At 41.0% G+C, this 24,467-nt stretch overlaps 1 protein-coding gene across 2 annotated transcripts; it reads left to right on the top strand.

Moving 5' to 3' along the window:
• Positions 1–1,569: 1,569 nt before the first annotated feature.
• LOC139452329 (pseudouridylate synthase 1 homolog) lies at positions 1,570–24,146 on the top strand. Of its 2 annotated transcripts, none has more exons than XM_071233765.1 (18): positions 1,570–1,700; positions 2,652–2,762; positions 3,931–4,026; positions 5,016–5,107; positions 5,986–6,079; positions 7,162–7,232; positions 7,999–8,066; positions 9,987–10,087; positions 10,609–10,636; positions 13,021–13,099; positions 13,584–13,629; positions 14,747–14,840; positions 15,569–15,639; positions 17,893–17,937; positions 19,496–19,570; positions 20,363–20,433; positions 21,492–21,603; positions 22,505–24,146. In XM_071233765.1, the coding sequence occupies exons 2-18, from the start codon at positions 2,679–2,681 to the stop codon at positions 22,799–22,801; spliced, it is 1,524 nt and encodes a 507-aa protein (XP_071089866.1). In that variant the 5' UTR covers positions 1,570–1,700; positions 2,652–2,678; the 3' UTR covers positions 22,802–24,146. The 2 variants fall into 2 exon arrangements, with proteins under 2 accessions (XP_071089866.1, XP_071089865.1); XM_071233764.1 differs by having other exon boundaries at positions 5,013–5,107.
• The last annotated feature ends 321 nt before the right edge of the window (positions 24,147–24,467 follow it).

The following is a 24,467-nucleotide window of genomic DNA, read 5'->3' as shown; positions in this document are numbered from 1 at the left end:
TGTATTTTTAAACTCACTGCGTACCTACCCACAAGCGTGCGACTGGTCGTCAAGAACATTCTCAAGCACGCCTAACAGCCCCTTCAACCCGAACATTGCCTGGTTATCAGTGCAATCCGTTGCCCTTATCTCGACCGCACGACATGTCAATATCACGGGACAGTTAGTCAGTGAATGTTATCAGCTTCGCGGCTGCCTGTAAACAATCGAGTCTTGACCAAGAAAACCGTTTTTTTACCGTGATTATATATCAACTACAATGATTACTACATTGTTAGTTACTTTTAAATTCTTCATAAAACTGCAGCTGTGCTGTTGATTGTAGTATGTACCAATCTCATTATATAGATCTCTTAATCCTGGACATAGCCCTTAGTTTTAATGAGATGTTAATAGTCCTAGTTTCGTTATCGGTAATATGGTTGTTTTCACTTTTGGGGGAATTGTTGATATTTTTTGGAGCGTTTAAAGAATAAATATAGAAACATAATTGTTCCCAAACTTGTATGCATTCGGAAACCCAGGTCGATGAAAAATATATTTCAGTATTTTTATATGAATACTTCTCAAGCGTCCAGTTTCCAGGAGGCAAGGCAGTAAACAGACGATAAACGTCCAGTTTCCAGGAGGCAAGGCAGTCAACAGACGATAAACGCCCAGTTTCCAGGAGGCAAAACACACCTTACTTGTCTGGAAACTCACATTTTATCATTTATTTCTCTCTATCGGTTGGTGATTATCATAACTGCTTAGAGACAAAACGTGTGTATTTGGCCAAGAGTTACTAATTACAAGGCCTAGAACCAGTCCGACAGTAGGAGCCGTGTCGTGGAGGATAGTCCCCCTTTAAAACTAAGAAATGTCAGAAATTCATAATCGATTTTGTGTTAGTTAATACAAGTTAATCGATAGTCCCTTTGGTACGAAATTAGTCAGCCGCTGGGAATGTTCACTTATATTTATACATGCACATGCGATAACTTTTAACTCAAAAGGCCATAGTCCATAGTCAATTGATTGTGATCTAGACACACCCGTTTACTGTCGTTGGAAGACCCTGCTTTACTGATAAAAAACATCATATGCCTCGCATTGTAGAAACAACATAAAGTGCCTTTTTCTTGACGACAATATAATTAGTTATTATTATTTTTGTTGTTGTTGTTGTGTTGGTGTTTTTATTATTATTGTTGTTGTTGTTGATGGTGGTGTTTTTATTATTATTGTTGTTGTTGGTGGTGAGGGTGGAGTTTTTTATATTATTATTATCATTATTATTATTCTCATTATTATCATTAGTAGTATACAACAAATAATGGTGCTCCTTTATAAATAAAAACATACCGATCTCAAACCATTCCCTGGAAATAAAATAATTGCTCCCGGTAAGTATATTTTTAACGAAGGTCATAAATATTTGTATTGTTAAGATCATCACGTTCTATATTTATGAATGATGAATATAGTGAGACGAATTAAAATCGACAATTTGGTTTCAAATAGTTTCAGTTTCCGATTTTACAATGTACCGAATATTTGCAAAGGGCAGATAACTCCCAAGATCCAACATGGCGACATGCAGTGTACACATGGCTGTGTAAATAATACTTTCGGTAACTCAACGCGAAGTTTTCAACTTATTGGAACTGATTTCAAGCAGTAGTGTCAGTGAGTGTTACAATACAAGTGCCCAACACAAGGTTTGTTAATTTTTGTAAATGCCAATTTATGTTTAGTGACGTTCAAAATATTTTAAAGCATAGACTCTTGCTAAAAGTAAAACATTAACTGTGAACATTTCATCATGCTGCGTCAGCCCGCTTGTGCTTCACCGACGGTAGCCTCGAAATCGTATGCTATGTACTACTCTGCTTATATTATCTGATACGTCCCGATCGCTGTGATACGCAACACAGTTGGTAACCTCCTATTAGAGATTCTGTTAAAGGGTCCATCAAAACACTTAACTCCTACACATTTACCATTCGTTTACTGGTAAGCGACCAGTTAACAGAGGACTAATTATCATCCAACCCTGGTATAGTGCGCACATGATTGAGCTCGTTTTACTTTTGCTTGTTTTCAAATCTGTACTGGAGTACACAATGTAATCTTGTAATTACACTGTGTAGTTATAACAAGTGTTCATTGTATATCTGGACTGATGTTTGTAACGTATTTCATAATTTTATTAAAAATTCCTTTTAATATTGTTATAATAAATATTGGCGAAATTGTGTGTGAAGAGATTGGAAGATCACACAACTCACCATTAGCATCAACAGCAATCACAGGCAGATTACCGCTATCAGCTGCACCGAAGTGCTATGCTTAGGGTTATTGTTTTTTTAGATATATTTAGTTAAAGCTGCAACTAAAATAACATGATACTGGAATATTGTACTGACCAAGTTTCTTATCACCCGTTCGTTTACCAGAATTCACTGAAGGGGTATGGTGTAATTTGTTTCTGCACATAATATTCGAAAAACATTTTTTTATCGGTAATATCATGTATAAGGAATTTAAAAAAATGGTTTATTCTAGCCGTTGGAAAGCATAATGCATATTTTTTATTCCTAATATGTTCCTTATCTCTTTGTCTTATAATGTCAGAATTATGTGATAATATCATTTATATGATTTGACAGGAGGGGCTTCAGGAAAAGCAGATACGGATGCTTCGACGTCTCTCAGCTTCTCTAGCTAGAATTATCAAGAAGACAACAAATATGGCAGAGGCACTGGACCTTAGTAAACATGTGGGTATCCCAGTATATTATTATGTATAAGATACACAAAGAACATTGAAGAATGAAGCATGGTTAATTTCATGATAAAACATTGTTCTATCATGACATCATTTCTGGAGATACAAACATACATGACGTAAATGGGATGACGTTATTTTTAAGAGGGAAATGTCTTAGTTGTTCCCCATAGATGTAGCTGGGCAACGCAGATAAATGCAATGGCCGAATGGTCGCATTCAAATATGGGCAAGATATCATGGCAATCTGTATTGGAGAAACAACAACAGCTAATCGCTGTGACAATTGTGAGACTATCCGGGAGATACTAAACTTATCTTCCTTGTTTATAAGATGGACTTATCGTTCATTGCCGGGATCAAATTGTTTTCATGGAGTCAATATTTAGATATGGGTAAGAATCTTGGACTTTTTCTAACACCCTTGAAGAAACTGTACATCATGTACATGCTGTTGATATCTCATGTATAAAATAAACGAATAGACTCTTGTTTGTTGTTTATCGTACAATAAAATACTGTCGGGAGAATAAACCAACTTGGCGCTGTCCCCTCATGGTTTATTCTTCCTCCAGTCTTTTCTTGGACAATAAACAATGAGCAAGAGTCGTTTATTTCTTAAATACATTATGATTTGTATAAAACTTGACAGTCAGTCATTTTATCGTGTAGATTGTCATAAATTAATGTTCTTATCATTCCCTCCATGATGGACAATAAGAGGGAAACTTGAAGTGATTCAGTGCCAGTATTCCTGTGTCACAGAGTAATGCCACAGGGCAGCACATGGTACTGTGCACAGGTCACAACTCAGGTGAAGTTAGGCAACGATGGTCGCAGAGAGTCCTTGGATGGCTGACCATGTTCGGCTGCTTGGCTCCTGAGAGTTTCGAGGACTATGGTCCTGACTTTGTTCAAAATGTGCCTCTTTTCACCCAGCAGTGAATGGGTACCCAGGAGGATGAGATGGCAATGTGGTTGTTAACGTCGTACCGCCTCACGGGCAGCATGGTACTTCCTAGGGAGCTGAGAATAATGGTTGAGTGCTCACTGATCCAGTGACCGGGGTAATAATAATGTACTTAGTGAATGGAATTTGACGCTTACACTCCTCTACAGTATTCAGCCCATCATGACACATGTCCACTACTATTTCCCAGGCTTCCCCAGAGCTAGGTATGGAGAAGAGGCCGTTGGAGAAGGACGAGAAAGATGCCCCTGACGAACAACCTGCACAGAAGAAAGTCAAACAAGAGGTTTGTTTAGCTCAGTCATCTCCCCGAGGCAAGGGGGTTAACAGTTTCCACCCTTGCAGAACTAGGCTGCAATTATGGAGTAATATTTTGGCTGGACTAACAAGTCTATGCATAGTCCAATCAAAATCCTGTAACAGACTTCGGTTGATTGCAGGATTTGCAAAGCATGTGTACCGTAAACTTAAGAGTCAACAGATATTTTCCAAATCTTTTCATGTTTTTAATCACCTGTTTTGGTGCACTTTGCAAAGTAAAACTCATTTTATTACAATATAGATCTTGATTATCGATCAGATCTTCTTCACTGGGCACCTACATTTTGTTTGAAGCAATGCAAGAGGTATGAGAGGTGGAATCTGATTGGTCTATAGGAGGGACATAAATCGTAATAGCCACTGGAGGCACTATGAGTATGATCAAACCCTATTTCAGCAAAGGCAGAAACTTTTACAGTCAGTTAACTTCCTTGCCTTGGGAAGATGAGCTCAGTGGGTGTTTAATATTCTAAATATAATACTTTAGGGTCAGTTCATTATATCAAGTAAGGTTTTAATCCTAGTTACCCTGTCAGCATTAAGGGGATAAAACATGGACTGGTCGACATGGAATCAGTGTCCGGAGTAGGGTGTCCATGATACATAGCAGCATGGTATTTCAGCACCTTAACATGTTAAACAAAGGCTTGTTTGTTAGTATTTTTTTTATTGTATTACAAAATAAGATAATATCTCTGCACTGCAATTATGCTAAAATATTCACTGTGCTTATATGGCAGGTTTTTAACAGGTCATTGAATTGTCAGTGGAAAAAGGGATTTTCATGAAATGTCTGTGCCTTTGACAGGCATTTCTTAGAAGTAGACAGTTTGGCCCTCGCTCTATGAAGGTTCAAACTCCAATGAACTCACACAAAGGGAAAGTAAGTTCTTGAATAATGAAGTTGTTATCCGTAAACTGTTGTCCACTTTGACCCCTGTGGTGTTTCAGCAGCAGGTTGCCCCCATGCAGGGTCGGGCAGACAGGAAGAGGAAGGTGGCCATCTTGCTGGCCTACTGTGGTAAAGGATACTATGGCATTCAAAGGTATGAACTGGCCCGATAATAGTTACCATGGTTACGTTTGAAATGAGTTAAAACACTACTGTGGAAGCCCTAACAGTGAAAATTGCTGGATGTCATGTTGTGTGTGGTAATCTGCTCATGATATCAACCACTGGATTTTTACTAATATGACCCTGATTTGACTATTTACCATGTTTACAGACTACTGAAATAGGTCGAATATTGCTGACTGTGGCATAAGGCAACATTCACCCACTCATCCTTTTTAACTTAAGTTATAATCCTTGGTCAGCAGTCAGGCTCGCTAACTTGGTTGATTGTGTGTCATCATACCCTAATGACATGAATTGTTGTTCACTATATCAGTGTCTGGAATGTCTGATCCAGACTCGGTTATTTACAGACCACGTCATATATCTCAAATATTGCTGAGTGTAGCATTAAACAAAGACCAGATAAACAGTGTCACAGCAGACATATAGTAATTGTGTGAATAACTTTGGCTTTACCCTGAACTATTATGATATACATGGCATATAAACTCTTATTAATATTGCAGGGTCAAGTTTGGTGTAGACATCCTCATTTTGTTAATTCAAGGACTGGGGCGGTCAGGTAGCCTAGTGGTTAAAGCGTTCGCTCATCACGCCGAATCCCGGGGTTCGATTCCTGACATGGGTACAATGTGTGAAGCCCATTTCTGGTGTCCCCCGCCGTGATATTGCTGGAATATTGCTAAAAGCGATGTAAAAGGTTACTCACTCACTCACTGTTGCCAGGACATGACTAAATGACATAACTACAAGCATTGTGTTACATTTTCTATCCTTTCTGCATTCCCACAGAGACAATATGACAGTTAAGTTCCAGATCTAACTATCTCTATCATGTTTTAACAGAAACAAAGGATTTGACACCATCGAGGAGGAATTGCTGAAAGCGCTACTCAAGAACGAGCTCATTCCACAGGAACATTTTGACTGTCCTCAGAAGGTGAGGTGGACGTCCGTGGCAGTATAGGGGAGATTACTCCAGTATCCCTGTAGGGTTTTAGGGGCAACCTAGGGGAGACCACTCTTGCCTCACTGTTTGGTTTCAGGGCAAACTAGGGGAGATCACTCCTGTATCTCCTTAAGGTAACCCTACTAGTGTTTCAGGGCAGACAGTTGTAATCCATTCCTTTCTTCCAGTTTGGTTTCAGGGCAGACTATGGTTGCCTACACCAGTCTACTAATGTGTCACGGCCAAAATATGGACGTCCACTCCAGTCTCCACAGTGGGATTTCAGAACTAACTAGGGGAAACCACTCTTGTCTCGCAGTTTGATTTCAGGTCAGACAAACAAAGATCACTCCTGTCTCCCTATAGGGTTTCAGGGCAGACAGTGGGAAACCATTCCATCCTTCATATTTGGTTTCTGGGCACACTAGGGGAGACTACTCCTGTCTCTCTGTGGTGTATCAGGGCCATAATATGGACGCCAACACCTGTCTCCCAGTGTGGTTTGAGAGCGAACTAGCGTAGTACTAATCTTATCTCAGTGGGGTTTATGGTAGAATAGGGAGAGACTGTGCCAATCTCCTCATTAGTTTTCAAGGCTAGATAAGGGAGACAACTCCTGTCTCCCTGAGGGGTTCCGGAGCAGAATAGTGTAGGTCCTTCCTGTCTCCCTGTCTTTTAGAAACTTAGGGACATGAGTCTCTTTTTATCTGAAAAAAGTAGATAATAAATTATGTATTGGAGTCAATAACAAGGGTCCTTTGACAACAGTTTTAGTGTGTTTCACTTCTGTTACTGTTCCCCATGGCATCCTGGGTTAGATTATCTTCCCTGTAACCTGTGCATGCCATAAGTGATCAAATGGTCTGTGGTGGTCAGACTCTGTGACTTGGTTGATTGTGTGTCATAGTACCCCGACAGAATGAGTCATTGCTCATGATATTGACCATTGGTTAATTCAGGCTCAACTATTTACAGTCCGTTGTGATAAAGCTGGAATATTGCTGACTGCAGCGTTAAGCAACAAATAAACCATTAATGATGTTGTTTTGATTCGTCCCCTGTCTGTCTTACAGATGTCCTTCCAGCGAGCAGCCCGAACTGACAAGGGTGTCTCAGCCGTGGGAAATGTGGTGTCACTGAAGATATGTAGCTCGACTTTCATTCCCAATGTTCCTTGCATTCAGTGAAAACTGTGCCTTGAGCCAAGCTTGTCATATGTAGGTCCTTGTGATATTATTGCAAAAGTCCGATCTGAGGACACTTCCCCTAAGAGGTCATGTTGGTGAACCCTGAGTTTACCTTTGACCGTCCTATCTCAATGAAGGATGCACAGGTTCTTGAGCCAATCAGCTTCTAAATATACTGGCTTCATTTTTGTACCTCCTCAACGTGGATTGGCTGGTCAGAGAGATCACCTGACTCGACCTCCAGTGGAGGTGCCCTCAAATCTTCACGCATAGAGGTATCGCAAAATTGGAATCAAAACCTGTGTCTTTGGCGGAGAAGCAAACGGTTTAACCACTGGGCTACCATGACAAGCCCTGAGTTACAGGATCTTGGTTTATGTGTATTCCAATATTAGCAAGACATTTGTAGCTGTACACTAAGCCTGATTCCAATTCTGTTTGGGTTTTATGTTCCAGGCGGACCCAGGTTAGAATGGGTCTGCAGCACTTTATGGCTTGTCATGATAGGCAACTACATGGGCTTTGGTGGTCAGACTCGGTAACTTGGTTGACGTGTCATCGTACCCGACGCTCATTATATCACCCACTGGTTTGTCTGGTCATGTGATATACCTGGGTTATGGCTGACTGCAGTGCACAACAAACAAACAAACACAGTTTAACAATTAATTTCTGTTATATTTTCAAGATGATATGTTGACCTTGGTATTTTCTTTTTCACATGTTGCTCAATCAGGACACTTTAGTGGACAACATCAATGCAAGCTTGCCACCACAAATCAGAGTTATTGGTGAGTGAGACAGTCAGGAGTTGGACAAACCACAGTCTGGTTTACACATATACAAGTAGTGTGTAAGCTTGACCTGCAGATAATGGTTTACACAAACACAAGTAGTGTATAAGCATGACCTGCAGATAATGGTTTACACATACACAAGTAGTGTGTAAGCTTGACCTGCAGATAATGGTTTACACATATACAAATAGTGTATAAGCATGACCTGCAGATAATGGTTTACACATATACAAGTAGTGTATAAGCATGACCTGCAGATTATGGTTTACACATATACAAGTAGTGTATAAGCATGACCTGCAGATAATGGTTTACACATACACAAGTAGTGTATAAACATGACCTGCAGATTATGGTTTACACATATACAAGTAGTGTATAAGCATGACCTGCAGATTATGGTTTACACATATACAAGTAGTGTATAAGCATGACCTGCAGATTATGGTTTACACATACACAAATAGTGTATAAACATGACCTGCAGATTATGGTTTACACATACACAAGTAGTGTATAAGCATGACCTGCAGATAATGGTTTACACATACACAAGTAGTGTATAAGCATGACCTGCAGATTATGGTTTACACATATACAAGTAGTGTATAAGCATGACCTGCAGATTATGGTTTACACATATACAAGTAGTGTATAAGCATGACCTGCAGATAATGGTTTACACATACACAAGTAGTGTATAAGCATGACCTGCAGATAATGGTTTACACATACACAAGTAGTGTATAAGCATGACCTGCAGCTTATGGTTTACACATATACAAGTAGTGTATAAGCATGACCTGCAGATAATGGTTTACACATACACAAGTAGTGTATAAGCATGACCTGCAGATAATGGTTTACACATACACAAGTAGTGTATAAGCATGACCTGCAGATAATGTATCTCAACATTACATGGCAAGTTGTTTCTGTAAACATGGTTCATTGATATGTTTGTGAAATCTTTTGGTTGATAGGGAAATAAAAACAAAAATAAACATGAAATTTCAGATTTTCTTTCCCACAATTTTTCAAGTCATGAATATGTTGAGCAGTGCGTTTAAAGTCAGTTTGTCTTATTGTAACCATATTGAATGCAAATATATTTTGGGTACCCAGTAGATGTTTATGTTTTCAGGTTATTTTTTTCACTTTATATTTTTTAAGGGTTGGAAGATCGTAAGCCAATTTAAAGTCAGGTCTTAATATGAAAATGTATTGGTACTTTTCCATAGCACCAGGTGTGAGACCATCTCATTAAAATCAGATCTCAGTTCTCGCTATCGCTAAACATAGATCTGGGACATCCAATTACGGGTCACGTCAGAACGACCTTTCATCCAACCAATCAGAGAGTCGCTCACCAGATCATGAAAGTGACAGTCAGAATGTGTTTTCTAATCATGCAACTTCGAAATATTTAACAGAGGGTATTCTGAACGACAGTTACGGGTTTTATGATTATATCCATACAATCTAGACCATCTATATGCCATTCCAGAATGTTATCAATATCTTGTCAGTCATTTCATTGGTCGGTCAAAGTTCACGAAAGGTCGTTCTGACGTGACCCGTAATGGGATGTCCTCAGATCTTTGTTTTGCGGTAGCGAGGAACTAAGATCTGATTTTACTGAGATTGGGTGTGAGACAGAATGATGTCACGCTGGCATGACATCATGATAGGAGGAATGATGGTAAATGCTTATATGATGGTTGAATTGCTTTAAAAAAACAAAGGCAAAACAGGCAATAATGCCCCGTAAGCATGGATTGTTGCTCTTTGCTTTCAGTGACTGGTTGCCTGGTCCAAACTTGAATATTTTTATGCTCCCATGACAGCTGAAATATTGGTGACTACATCAATAAACAGAATTCACTCTCTCAGTGAATGTTTAAATATTTTCAGCCTACAGGAGAGCGACGAAAGCCTTCAACAGTAAGAACCAGTGTGGTGGCCGAACATACGCCTACATGACGCCAACGTACGCTTTTGCGCCGCTCAAGAAGGTGGGTTGTAATGATGGCAGCTCACTGCCAAGTGACTGGGACTGGTCATTGATTATGTGACACAGTTCTATGTTTTGTCACGATGATAAAGATTTAGGGGGATGAAAAATGTTACAGGTATTTTCAAGAGTCCAATACTGTACCAGACACACTCATCATTCTAATCACTGTCATATGTTACCATGACAACTCTGTAATTAGCTAAAACATTACACTACTTACAACCCAGAGGACAACATTCAATATGTGTAAAACAGTTATCTCCCTTATATTAGGATCTATTCTATCTGAAATAGGAAATGGATGTGCCAACAGACTCCAAACTGTGTATTAGGTCAATATGGCAGTAGTAACCATGGCAACATCATATCTTAACATCCAGATCCAAGAATCTGTGATAATGGTATGAATAGCAATACACTTTGATAATGTCAAGTAATCAATTCTGTTTTAAATCTATTAATCTAGAAATAATCTTGATAATAAAAGAAAGTCTGTAATGATATTTCTGTATTTTTCAGTTCATAACAGCAGAATATAGAATCACAGGTAAGACAAGACATGCATCATAAGAAGTGAGTTGTGTGTCCAGGCATCATGCCTGAAGAATAGGTGGCCAGTACCAATGCTTGACATTGAGTCATACAAACAGTAACATGGGATTGTTCTAATGTGTGATCTCACTCAGTGTCGCTGTACCCCGGGTAGAACCAATCTCATTTACCAGTTAATCAGATCTTGGACTTGGGCTTTAAAAAATGAAAGCATTGGTTCTTAGGCAATGACTTTTGAAAATATAGTGAGGGAGGGTGGTGGTTTTTGGTTTTTGTTGCAATCTAGTATGTAACCAAATAAACAGTTGTGTACCATCAAACTGGGAAAGGGCCTCCCTACGTAAACAAGCAAGCAAACTCCTATTGCCGCCATTACCTTAACACAAGATGTGCAGTAAAGCAGTGCGCATGTAAAGGGAAGTAACTGCGTGCTATATTGGATCGCATTGTTTTTAAGTATTAGGATTTTGTTTAAATTTTTTTTTTAAAGGAAATAAAAATGAAACATACGGCAGAATTTCTGATAATGCAGGTGGTGCCTAAGAATCATGACTATTATTATTTTTTGCCTTGGATACGATACCTCTCTGTGTGAAGATCTGAGGACACATTCGTAGGTGGTTGCCTCAGTGGAAATTTCAAGTCAGTCATCAGTGTTGACTCTAAATTCTCAGTACGAGTGAGCGATGCATTTAGACCAAGATGTCTGATTTCTGTATCTTGAAACACGAACTGGAACTACTAGTCCTGTATTCAGATATTAAGGCCATACCATTATATTGTGGGTTCTTTATACACAGACGCTACAGCATGGCATGGCATCTACATGTGACCCGTAATGGCATGTCCTCAGGTCTTTGTTTAGCCATAGCAGGAGCTAAGATTTCATTTTGATGAGATTGGCGTTTGCCTAGTTTTGGAGTGGGCGATAGCTTCCCAGTTGTCCAAGGGGATACGACTTCGTATGCAGAGTTATGGCCCTTTAGCCGCAATGCGAGGCCACAACCAGGCTGTTGCTGTGATTCAATTGAGTGAGTGAGTGAGTTTGGTTTTACGCCGCTTTTAGCAATATTCCAGCAATATCACAGCGGGGGGACACCAGAAATGGGCTTCATACATTGTACCCATGTCGGGAATCGAACCCGGGTCTTCGGCGTGACGAGCGAACGCTTTAACCACTAGGCTACCCGACCGCCCCTCTGTGATTCAATGAATGATGATGCATGACCTTATGAAAACCCTCCCTCCATCTGATTTTAATGAGTTTGGGCCATAGGTTTGTGTGTAACGTTTAGCATACCGGAAGCAGCATATAAATCATAAGTTGAAGTGGTGCTTTGGTTGAAATGTAATGTACTGTCCGACATGATTGCTTCACCAAACATTAGACACGCTGAGTAGTAAAAGACTATAACATTGGCATTGGTGTGAAGTAATTTGACTTGAAATGTAGAAACATTGGGAGAGTAATGATCACACTTCAGATCGTGTGAGGTGAAATTGGGTTTAATCTTGTGTTCAAGGTTTTTTCACACTTGTGTGTGGCTGTTTATACTAGTCTGGACTGGTTTTATAGTGCTAGCCCACTGAGATACCATGCTGCAGTTGTATGTCATGGATACCCCAGTCATGCTTGTTATACTATCTGGGGGCACGGGTTGTCCAGTCATCTCATTTCGCTGTGCAGAGTTGCGTCCCTTGGGCACGCCAGAAACCTATGATTGTTGGTTCGAATCCCGGTTCGGCCCGATTATGTTTCTAGGTTTGTCAGCACCATGCCCGTGCTCGTGGGTTTCACCGAAGTGGTAAACGTCGGAGACCTGCATCACTTCGATATAACTGGAATACTGTTAAAAGCAGCGTTAACCCAACTCACTCACTCACTCACTGTTATACTATCTCTGAGGACTGATCAGTCATTGTTTGTGCTATCTTGGTAAATCTAGCACACCACACACTTGTCAATAAAAATCTTTAAAACTTTATTGGCAAGTGTTTATAAATTTGATATCAAAAGACAAGAAGGTGGGATTCTTTTCATTATCCAAAATCAACGTTTGCTATTTTGCGACAGTAATAACCTGTGTCTTGAGTGAAGAAGGTACAGCTGAACAGCTTCAGTGACAGAGAGATTAGTGATGTCATTCGATTGTGATGTCATGGTCACTGATGACATCACAATCGCCTGAAAAGCATTGATACACACTTTTATTGTTGTGATATCTCTTAGGAGATGTTGCTTGATCTCATCCAAGCGATATCTCCCGTGTAGAGGTCAGTTTTGGATGATAAATACATACAGAACTCAAATACTGTTCAAACCAAGGTCACTTACTTTAGACAGAGGAAAATGGTTGATTCACTAATTGTTTGTTTCAGAGGATATTATCACAGAGGTCAACAGAATTCTTGCTATGTACAAGGGAACTCACAACTTCCACAACTTCACCTCCGGCATGTAAGTCTGTAAGCTGTGTACCAAAACATATTAATTTGTCCCCAGCGAGTTGTGAGAGGGGACTATCAGGATCCCATGGGGATTCTGAGCTAAGCTAGCAGTCCCCAGCAACCTATCCTGGTTGTAAGATCATTATATCAGTCCCTGGATAATCTGGCATAGACATAATTAGCAGGCCTCGGTCTAGTAGCTGGAATATATCTGAGTATAGCATTGAACAACAAGCAAATATACAACCGAAGAAACAGCTTCCTAAGAGGAGCTTAGATAATTTCTCAGTTGTTTTCTATTTTGACCAGACAAACATGTTTTCTCAATATGCCAAGAGCCAGGAGAATTATTTTTGTTAAAATTGATTTAATGTTAATTTACTATCAAACAGTATTTTCATACATCTACCTGTATAAATCTTTTTGAATTGTGCAAAATTTAGTGTTCCAGCTTTGTCATCACATTTCATAAATTGTTATGTAATTTGTTCCAGAAAACCTGATGATCCTAGCGCCAAGAGATATATCATTAGTTTTGAGGTACTAGTATCGTTCCTTACTGTACTTACGTAGAGGGGAATGTCCGAATAACTCTCCATTCCTAAAAAATAATGGAGCAGAGGCGCCGCAGGAATGGAGAGTTATGAGGATATTCCCCCTGTTTTTACTCATTCCTACTTTTACACTTTGACAAAATATTCTGTTGTGGAAAATATTTGAAAAATAAACCAGAACTCTTTGTAGATTGTATTTATACTGCGTGAGTCAACTTGCGTGATGCACGAGGAATAAGTTCTCTGGCGCTTTTGCACGTGCACCAAGCTCCGTCACGAGCTGACATTTACAATGTATGGTACACGGCTCTTCATAATTTCGTTGTGTCCTGAACTAGTATTTATCAATTGCTTGTCAATTCATGCTGACGGGAATAATAGGAAATATAGAGTCCCGAACAAGGATATATATATTACCTGATTTGTTTTTCTCGTCAAAGGTTTATCTAATTGCAATAAATATAACCTGTAGGTAACCTGCTCTAACACGGAATATATACTACCTTTTAAGCATTATGCAAAATGATGAAAATATTTAATAGTTAAATTTCACACATACCTTCATGTGCCGCCGTAGCTGAGGTTGATAATAACACATCCTCAAATCCAACAATACAGGTTTGAACCCAGCTGGCGACACGTTTTTACAGAAAAAAATGAAAATATTATCTTTTTCAATAAAGGTTAAAAAATAGTCCCATCTATTCCAAGTGGAAATTAATTCAAATGTTGGGAGTGGGTAAAGTGTAGACTGTTCCTTATGTGGGTACAACATGTGAAGCCCTTTCTGTAGTCCCCTGCTGTGATATTGAGGGAATGTTGCTGAGAGTGGGGTAAAACCAGAAGCACTCTGTCTACATTTAACTTAGATAAAATGCTAGATCCCAAATTGCCCGATGTGCTATGGATGTGTTTATATTTTTGTAAGAACCAATCTCGCATGTAAACAAGCAAACTAAATTAAATTTGATGCAAGTACGTTTTGTGAAGGGATACGTGAATGTTGCATGGATTCCTGATTAGAACCCCCTTTACTACCTTACTAATGAAACGTATCAGGTGTGCAGTGTCACCATGATTAGTATTCTTCTCTCACCTTCCAGTGTGGCCAGCCGTTTGTAACAGATGGCACCGAGTTTGTTGTCCTGAGGGTCAAAGGGCAGAGCTTCATGCTTCATCATATACGGAAGATGATCGGTGAGTAGACCGTGATCACATTGACACACGTAGGCCGTGATTACATCCACTTGAGTAGACCATGATCACATTGACTGGAGCAGATCGTTATCACATTGACAGGAGTAGACACTGATCACATTGACTGGAGTAGACCGTGATCACATCCGCTTCAGTAGACCGTGATCACATCCACTTGAGTAGATCGTGATCACATTCAGTTTAGTTGACAGTGATCACATTGACTGGAGTAGACCGTGATCACATCAACTGGAGTAGACTGTGATCACATCGACTTCAGTAGACCATGATCACATCCGTTTGAGTAAACCATGATCACATTGACTGGAGTAGACCATGATCACATTCAGTTAATTATACACTGATCACATCCACTTTTCACTTAGTTGGTGTTATTATGGGACATGTATATCATTTATCAATGGTTACAGCTAAAAACTGTTTGGTTTGGTTGTCTTCTTTTCCCAAACCACTAACATGTAAAAATGTGTTGCCTCCCCTAGATGTACCAGGATCCTGTGATCGTGGTTTTGATTCACAGATTTTCCCTCGCTATGATTCTTGATTGGTCAGCACAATACCAAACTCACAAGTTTCACCCAAGTGGTAAAGAGATACTACCAGTGTCGTGTCCGACTTTTTCCCACATTTAACTGACATGCAGTGATATAACTGATATACCATTTGAAAGCAGAGTTAACAAAAACTCACTCACTCACTCACTTCAGGACTGATGATAGCCATTGTGAAAGGCTACTGTGGCGAGGAGGTGATGGAGAAAGCATGGCAGCCGGACAAGGTGGGTCAACATGGCGATCTGTGGCACTCGTATTGCTCCAGGGACTCTAGCCAATGGTCACTCACATTTCACCAAAATACTAGCCAAAAGTCACTTATATTTTACCACAGATACCAGCCAATAGTTAGCATCAGCCATAAAATAACTCACATAAGATATTTCTTTAATGTAGAATTCCAGTTAAGACTAAGTGTTCAGTACCTAAAATATGTCATGTGAATAATACACTTAGTTTATAGCTTAGGCTAAAGAAAAGGAAAGAATTGGTTCTCAGACAATGGCTTTTGAAAAAATATAGTGCAGGTGGGCAGTGTTTGTTTTTTTTCTTAGTTGTTCAAACTAGTATGTAACCTGGGAAAGAGCCTCCCTACATAAATGTTTTCCTTGATGAGTAAATTATGGGATTACAGTATTTGACTGCCATTGGATTTGGAATATTCAAGGATTTTTATTTTTGTTTTAAAAAAAAATGGAAATAAAAACGAAACGTGCAGTGAACTATATGATGATGGGGATGGTGCCTAAGAACCAGGACTATAATATTTTTAGCCTTATTGCTGACATTGTTGTGCTGTGACTGCAGTAGAGTTAGTTAGACCATGTCTGGTGGTGTGACTGCAGTAGACTTAGTTAGACCATGTCTGGTGGTGTGACTGCAGTAGAGTTAGTTCGACCATGTCTGGTGGTGTGACTGCAGTAGACTTAGTTAGACCATGTCTGGTGATGTGACTGCAGTAGAGTTAGTTTGACCATGTCTGGTGGTGTGACTGCAGTAGAGTTAGTTTGACCATGTCTGGTGGTGTGACTGCAGTAGAGTTAGTTTGACCATGTCTGGTGGTGTGACTGCAGTAGAGTTAGTTTGACCATGTCTGGTGGTGTGACTGCAGTAGACTTAGTTAGACCATGTCTGGTGGTGTGACTGCAGTAGAGTTAGTTTGACCATGTCTGGTGGTGTGACTGCAGTAGACTTAGTTAGACCATGTCTGGTGATGTGACTGCAATAGAGTTAGTTTGACCATGTCTGGTGGTGTGACTGCAATAGAGTTAGTTTGACCATGTCTGGTGGTGTGACTGCAGTAGAGTTAGTTAGACCATGTCTGGTGGTGTGACTGCAGTAGAGTTAGTTAGACCATGTCTGGTGGTGTGACTGCAGTAGAGTTAGTTAGACCATGTCTGGTGGTGTGACTGCAGTAGAGTTAGTTAGACCATGTCTGGTGGTGTGACTGCAGTAGAGTTAGTTTGACCATGTCTGGTGGTGTGACTGCAGTAGAGTTAGTTAGACCATGTCTGGTGGTGTGACTGCAGTAGAGTTAGTTTGACCATGTCTGGTGGTGTGACTGCAGTAGAGTTAGTTAGACCATGTCTGGTGGTGTGACTGCAGTAGAGTTAGTTAGACCATGTCTGGTGGTGTGACTGCAGTAGACTTAGTTAGACCATGTCTGGTGGTGTGACTGCAGTAGAGTTAGTTTGACCATGTCTGGTGGTGTGACTGCAGTAGAGTTAGTTAGACCATGTCTGGTGGTGTGACTGCAGTAGAGTTAGTTAGACCATGTCTGGTGGTGTGACTGCAGTAGAGTTAGTTTGACCATGTCTGGTGGTGTGACTGCAGTAGAGTTAGTTAGACCATGTCTGGTGGTGTGACTGCAGTAGAGTTAGTTAGACCATGTCTGGTGGTGTGACTGCAATAGAGTTAGTTAGACCATGTCTGGTGATGTGACTGCAGTAGACTTAGTTCGACCATGTCTGGTGGTGTGACTGCAGTAGAGTTAGTTAGACCATGTCTGGTGGTGTGACTGCAATAGAGTTAGTTAGACCATGTCTGGTGGTGTGACTGCAGTAGAGTTAGTTCGACCATGTCTGGTGGTGTGACTGCAGTAGAGTTAGTTAGACCATGTCTGGTGGTGTGACTGCAGTAGAGTTAGTTAGACCATGTCTGGTGGTGTGACTGCAGTAGAGTTAGTTAGACCATGTCTGGTGGTGTGACTGCAGTAGAGTTAGTTAGACCATGTCTGGTGGTGTGACTGCAGTAGACTTAGTTTGACCATGTCTGGTGGTGTGACTGCAGTAGAGTTAGTTTGACCATGTCTGGTGGTGTGACTGCAATAGAGTTAGTTTGACCATGTCTGGTGCTGTGACTGCAATAGAGTTAGTTAGACCATATCTGGTGGTGTGACTGCAATAGAGTTAGTTTGACCATGTCTGGTGGTGTGACTGCAATAGAGTTAGTTTGACCATGTCTGGTGGTGCTTTCAGGTTGATGTACCGAAGGCCCCGGGAGTTGGTCTCATGCTGGAGCAGGTATGTTTTTACAGGATATGTCGACTCCAAAACATTGATAAGTTGAAAAACATAAGAAACACTATATATTTTATTCCAGCTATTGTGCAAGCCTATGAGTTGATCACAAATAACTTGGCAATGACCCCATGGCAGTACATCAATTACAGGTGAAGATATGGGTTAGAATTGGTCTTCAGGGATTGGGTGGTCAGACTCACTGACTTGCTTGATGCACGTCATCATATTCCAATTATGTAGATTGATGCTCATGATATCAATCCCTCGATTGTCTGGTCCAGACAGGATTATTTATGGACTGCCATGATATAGCTGGAATATTGCTAAGTGCTGGATTAAACAAACAAACATGCTTGTTAAAGTATTCGTAGATGTAATAAGAGTGAAAACAACTCCGAATCATTTAGTTTTACTTCGTTTTGATACCAAATACACCAGTCGTGAAGAGACACATGGTTATCAATTTAAGAAGCCAGTGGGTATTAGAAAGCTCCAGGCCCTTGAAGATCTGGGGTAGAATAGGTCTTCAGCAACCCCTGTTTGCCATAAAAGGCAACTAAGCTTATCGTAAGAGGCGACTAACGGGATCGGGTGGTCAGGCTCGCTGACTTGGTTGATGCATGTCATTGCATCCGAATTGTGTGGATGCTCATGATGTCAATCACTTGACTGTCTGGTCCATGCTCGATTATTTACAGACCGCAGAGTTAAACAACAAACAAACAAACACCAGTTAGGTCAACTTTCAACTTTCAAAGCAATCTGCTGAATCCCCCCTAAAAAATGTGAAATGTCTTCTGATAAAGATGTTTCCCCAAACAATCCGTAAACCTAGAAAATATATTTCTTGCCAAATCTATTGGAAGTCTTGTACGAATCCATTTGAGCTGCTCGTTACTGCCTCCATGGTGTAGTGGATCAAGCATCTGGCCGGAGAGCAGGTCAGTAGATTGATCACCCTTTAAAAGAAGATACTTGTTCCTGGGATAAAACAAGGACTGGTTGGCTCGGAGTCAGTTATACTGTACCTGAGTGGGGTATTCATGTTAGACTGCGGCATGGTATCTCAGTGGGCTAGCATTATAAAACTAGCACTAGTTTATCTATCATATGAGTGAAATAGTCTTGAACACAGCAATAAACATCATAAAGCTCATTTCACTTTGCCTCTTTTGGGGGGGGGGTGGGGGTGGGGGTGGGGGTGGGGGGCATGGGTGGCCCAGTCGTCTAAGGCGCCGCGATTCGCTGTGCAGAGTTGCGTCCCTTGGGCACGCCGGAAACCTATGATTGTGGGTTCGAATCCCGGTTCGCCCCATTTATGTTTCTAGGTTTGTCAGCACCATACCCGTGCTCGTGGGTTTCACCGAAGTGGTAAACGTCTGAGACCTGCATCACTTCGGGCTTTCCTCCCACATTAAGCTGGCACACCATGATATAAGTGGAATACTCTTAAAAGCGGCGTTAAACCCAACTCACTCACTCACTCTTTTAGGGCAGTTTGGATGCTCCTTGTCACTTGTCTCATCTGCATAATCAAATTTGATCCTTTCTCTAATAGCTCCATTATGACGGCTACAACAAGAGGTTTGGCAAAGATGGAATGCACGAAGCGCTGGACTGGTCAGAATACGAGGTACAGTAACACCACTGGGAAGGCAAAAGGTGTGATAGTGTGGGTGACCTCACCATTTAGCCAAGTGTGAGTTAGGCGTGCAGAGTTACCTCCCATGGTCATATCAGACCAGTGTGGCCCTGATAATGAGCCATTCTTAGCACAGTGATCTCTGCAACCTCCCGGAATCCCAGATTTCCCCTCATTTTGATTCTTGGTATGTCGGCACCATGCCCGTACGTGCGGGTTTCACCCAAGAGGTAACATCTACAGCTTGACTCTCATCAGGCTTTCCTCCCACATTAAGCTGACTCACCACGATATAACTGGAATACTGTTCAAAGCGGCATTTAACCCAACTCACTCACTCTGAAAGTGATATGTTGTAGAGTGATATGTTCAGCAAAACAGAGGACCAGTGAAGATCCGGGTAGAGAAGATGTCTTCAGCAACCCATGCTTGCCGTAAGAGGCGACTATGCTTATCATAAGAGGCGACTAACAGGATTGGGTTGTCAGTCTCGCTGACTTGGTTGATGCATGTCATTGCATGGATTGATGCGCATGATGTCAATCACTGAATGTTTTGGTCCAGACTCAATTATTTACAGACTGCTGCGTTAAACAACAAACAAACAAAAAGGGATAAGCTGAGTGAGTACATAGGTGGATCTAGAAAAACAAATATAGTATGCTGTAGGCAGTAAAATTATCTGTTAGAGGATTTTGATATTTTGGACCCCTTTTTAAAATGCTGGATCCGCCCTTAGAGTAGGTTGTGTCTTGATTGATCTAAACTGTTTTTCTTCCACAGGACGTGCTGGAAAATTTCAAAAAGGAGCATATTCTCTCCCACATAGTCAAGTCTGAGAAAGAGGAAAGTGTGTATCCTTTGTAAGTTCTGTGGTCAGGCTTCACCATGAGGCGCAGGAATCTCCTCTAAAGGCATCATCAGTACTTCAAGAGTCTGAATACCATCCCTCCGTCGCCTGTGAATACGTATGGCTGCAGTAGTACTTCACGGGTCTGAATACCGTCCCTCGGTCACCTGTGGATACATATGGCTGCAGTAGTACTTCACAGGTCTGAATACCGTCCCTCCGTCACCTGTGAATACGTACGGCTGCAGTAGTACTTCAAGGGTCTGAATACCGTCCCTCCGTCACCTGTGAATACGTACGGCTGCAGTAGTACTTCAAGGGTCTGAATACTGTCCCTCCGTCACCTGTGAATGTGTACGGCTGCAGTAGTACTTCAAGGGTCTGAATACCGTCCCTCCGTCGCCTGTGAATACGTGTGGCTGCAGTAGTACTTCAAGGGTCTGATTACTGTCCCTCCGTCACCTGTGAATACATATGGCTGCAGTAGTACTTCACGGGTCTGAATACTGTCCCTCCGTCACCTGTGAATACGTATGGCTGCAGTAGTACTGTCCCTCCGTCACCTGTGAATACGTACGGCTGCAGTAGTACTTCAAGGGTCTGAATACCCCCCCTCCGTCACCTGTGAATACGTACGGCTGCAGTAGTACTTCATGGGTCTGAATACCGCCCCTCCGTCACCTGTGAATACGTATTACTGATTTCAAAATCAGGGCCTGCAACGAGCTAGCCTTTGATATATTTCATCATATCAGGAGTCTGTTATATATGCAACTTCGCTAAAAACAATGTTTCCCTGAGTTCAAGACAGTGGGTGGGCAGTACATGATTTCAGTTGTAATCAAGAAGGCATGCAGCATGTGTAGGATGTGAGTGGCTTTTATGAGATTTAAAACCCTCATTTGACAGATATCTCCAGACTATTTATAGCGTCATTTGCACTTTGTGTTGACCTTGACCTCCACAATTAGCCATATCTCGAGTCACCCCGGCCCAGATAGTTCAACTATTTTTTTATATGCTTTGTAGCTTTACCCAAACCTTGTTGACCTTGACCTCTAGTATGTTGAAGTGGCTCGGGACGATGCACTTCCACAAGTTTGACATAAAGGAAGAGGAAGTGCCTCGGTGGAAAATGTTCAAAATCTATGGTGATCTTTCAAAGGAAAAAGGGGTGAGTGGGTAACATAAACCTGGCATTGATGCACATTGATTAGGTCAAGGTGATCAGTTCACCTATTACAAATAATGCATGGATGAATCAGCAAACAAATCATGATCGTCTGTCTGTCATCTTCGCACACAATAAATGGTTAAAATGTTGAAGATATGTGGTGTAATGCATGATAGAGACAATCCCGTAAGTATTTTCAGATAGTTCGCCTTTGCAAGTAGGGTTCCATCTTCCCGAGGCAACGAAGGTATCTGACTGTAAAAGTCCAGTTTCCACCCTTGCCGAACTAGGCCTGAATTTCTGGGTTCGATCGTAGCGCCACCAGTGTTATGTCCTTTCTATGTCCCTCCTGTTGACCAATCAGATTCCACCTCATATCACTTGAATTTGCTTCAAACAAAATGGTGGTGCCCAGTCAAGACGATATGATCGATAATCAAGATTTATATTGTAATAAAACGGGTCTTACTAAGCGAAATGCATCAACTCACATGAGCACCTTGACTAATCACATGAACAAATTTGAAAAATATCTTTTTGACGCCAAGTTGACGATTTACATGCTTTGCAAATCCTACTATCAACCAAAACCTGCATGGCAGTTTACAAATCGGATGTTGATTGCGTTATGCGATTTTGAATGGACTATGCAGACTTGTTATCAAAATATAACTCCATTATTCCAGCCTAGTTCAGCAGTGGTGGAAACTGGACTTTTATAGTCAGTTCTGCCTTGGGAAGATGGTAGGGTTCATTTGTAATATACACACCTGCCAGTTGTGCGTGATACTGTTGCCCTAAGATGCAATTTTTTTAAGAACATTGAGGTGAGTACGACAGCCTTACGTGTTAGTCTAGTAAAACACTCTTGCCTGCAGTTATCTAAGTTCTATGTCTAAAGGGCAAGAAAAAAGATGGTACCGAAGACTCGTCCGATTCCGCAGACTTGACCGACAGTGGAACAACATTGAACAAGGACAACACAGTAGCAGCTGGGGATGCTACAGTCGTCACGGAGGACAAATCAGAGATGATCATGTCAGGTGAAACCAAAACTCAGGATCCAAAATCAGAGGAGACAACATCAGATGCCAAAGGTGAGGAGTCAGGTGTCAAATCTGGTACAGTGACAGACTCCAACTCCAAGAACTGTGGTGAAAAAGTAGACACCAGTCCAGGCAGCGTCGTCCAGAGCTGATGATTCAAGCCGCGGGGAAAGAAGCAGGCTTGGGGTTGAATATGCATCATTGAGGTCATGTTAATAAGGGGTGGTCAGGTAGCCTAGTGGTTATAGCGTGCGCTCCTCGAGCTGAAGACCCGGGTTTGATTCCCGACATGGGTACAATGTGTGAAGCCCATTTCTGGTGTACCCCGCCGTGATATTGCTGGAATATTGCTAAAAGCGGCGTTAAACCACACTCACTCACGTTAATTAGAGGGCAGAATGTGAGCACCATCCTCGATTATCCAGGGATATATCTTCATTCTATGATGATTAATACCCTAGATCCATTTGCCATCAAGTCTTCTGAAAATGACATCAATCTCTCATCACTAACTTCTCTTGGGAGTGTTATTTGATTGGATGGCTGTTTTGGACGTCTTGTTATTCACATCATGCTTAAGGCAGAACTATGGATCTAGGGTATATGCAGTAGAGATATAATATCCATGCATCAAGGATGCTTGAACCAACTCCCACTTACACGGCTTTATATACTCACCACTAAAAGAAACACGAACTATACCAAAATGTATGTTTAGATGTTTCCAATGTGTACCACTTGATGACAAAACTAATCTCTTGAAAATGAGCTGTTCTTCATATATATACCAACTTGTATGGTATTCATGTTTCTTTTGGCGGTGAGTATAGAAAGTACCGTTTAGGTCAAAAGAAGTTATTTGCAATAAATGAACTTTTTAATCGCTTCATATTTATTACACCCCATGAAACATTTGGTGGCTGTTTGTGTTAAGATACCTTAATATAACAAAATTTCAAGATATGATTTAATTATATTTCATCTTGTCAGCTAAATGTATGAATCTTCTAAAAATACCATACCGTATTCGACATAATAAGCGCCCAGTGATATTTGCCACTATATTGGCTAGTGAACAATCCCAATTAGCACCCCTTCCGATTGATCAATGTACACAAGACTTATTTATTCGTGTATTATACTCGTACTGGTATGTTATATGGGCGATTAAATTCTGGAAAATATATCTCGTGTAAAATATGCACCGACTTTTCTTTTGTATCATTTCGGGCTGTCAGCTTAAACCACAAAATTTTACAATCTTTCAACTTTACCAAAATTATATTCTAATAAGAGCACCCTGGGCGCTTAATATGTTGAATACGGTACATCCTTTTTCAAACTTTTTTTTTTTAAATTAAGAATTATTTCCCCGCCAAGTGCAACTATTTGGAGGATGTATATCATGTGGATGGATATGAGAAGCTGAAGTATTTGTGCAATGAGGGACCATGGAGTCCAACATTATCTGTATATATGTCATTGTAATAAAACATCCTAAAGAGAGCGCCATGTGTTTGAAAACAGCTTCCAGACTCAGCTCCAACATCTTGTAGGATGTGGGAAACTCCAGCAATGACAGGGGAATCTGACGAGGGGGTAGTCGACCACTCGCACAGCCGGGTACCTTCACGTACCCGTGTAGGATGTGGGAAACTCCAGCAATGACGGGGGAATCTGACGAGGGGGTAGTCGACCACTCGCACAGCCGGGTACCTTCACGTACCCGTGTAGGATGTGGGAAACTCCAGCAATGACAGGGGAATCTGACGAGGGGGTAGTCGACCACTCGCACAGCCGGGTACCTTCACGTACCCA

Source organism: Haliotis cracherodii, unplaced genomic scaffold, assembly GCF_022045235.1.
Source record: "Haliotis cracherodii isolate W230 unplaced genomic scaffold, xgHalCrac1.p SCAF_9, whole genome shotgun sequence".
NCBI classification, from domain to species: Eukaryota; Metazoa; Mollusca; class Gastropoda; order Lepetellida; family Haliotidae; genus Haliotis; species Haliotis cracherodii.
This window is presented reverse-complemented; position numbering and strand designations above follow the sequence as displayed.

Coding starts and splice junctions, on each gene's coding strand:
- LOC139452329 (XM_071233764.1), top strand. CDS start 2,679: ATGCTTCGACGTCTCTCAGCTTCTCTAGCTAGAATTATCAAGAAGACA. Junction 7,233..7,998: donor AATGTGGTGTCACTGAAGAT/ATGTAGCTCGAC, acceptor TCTTTTTCACAT/GTTGCTCAATCAGGACACTT. Junction 8,067..9,986: donor ACCACAAATCAGAGTTATTG/GTGAGTGAGACA, acceptor AAATATTTTCAG/CCTACAGGAGAGCGACGAAA.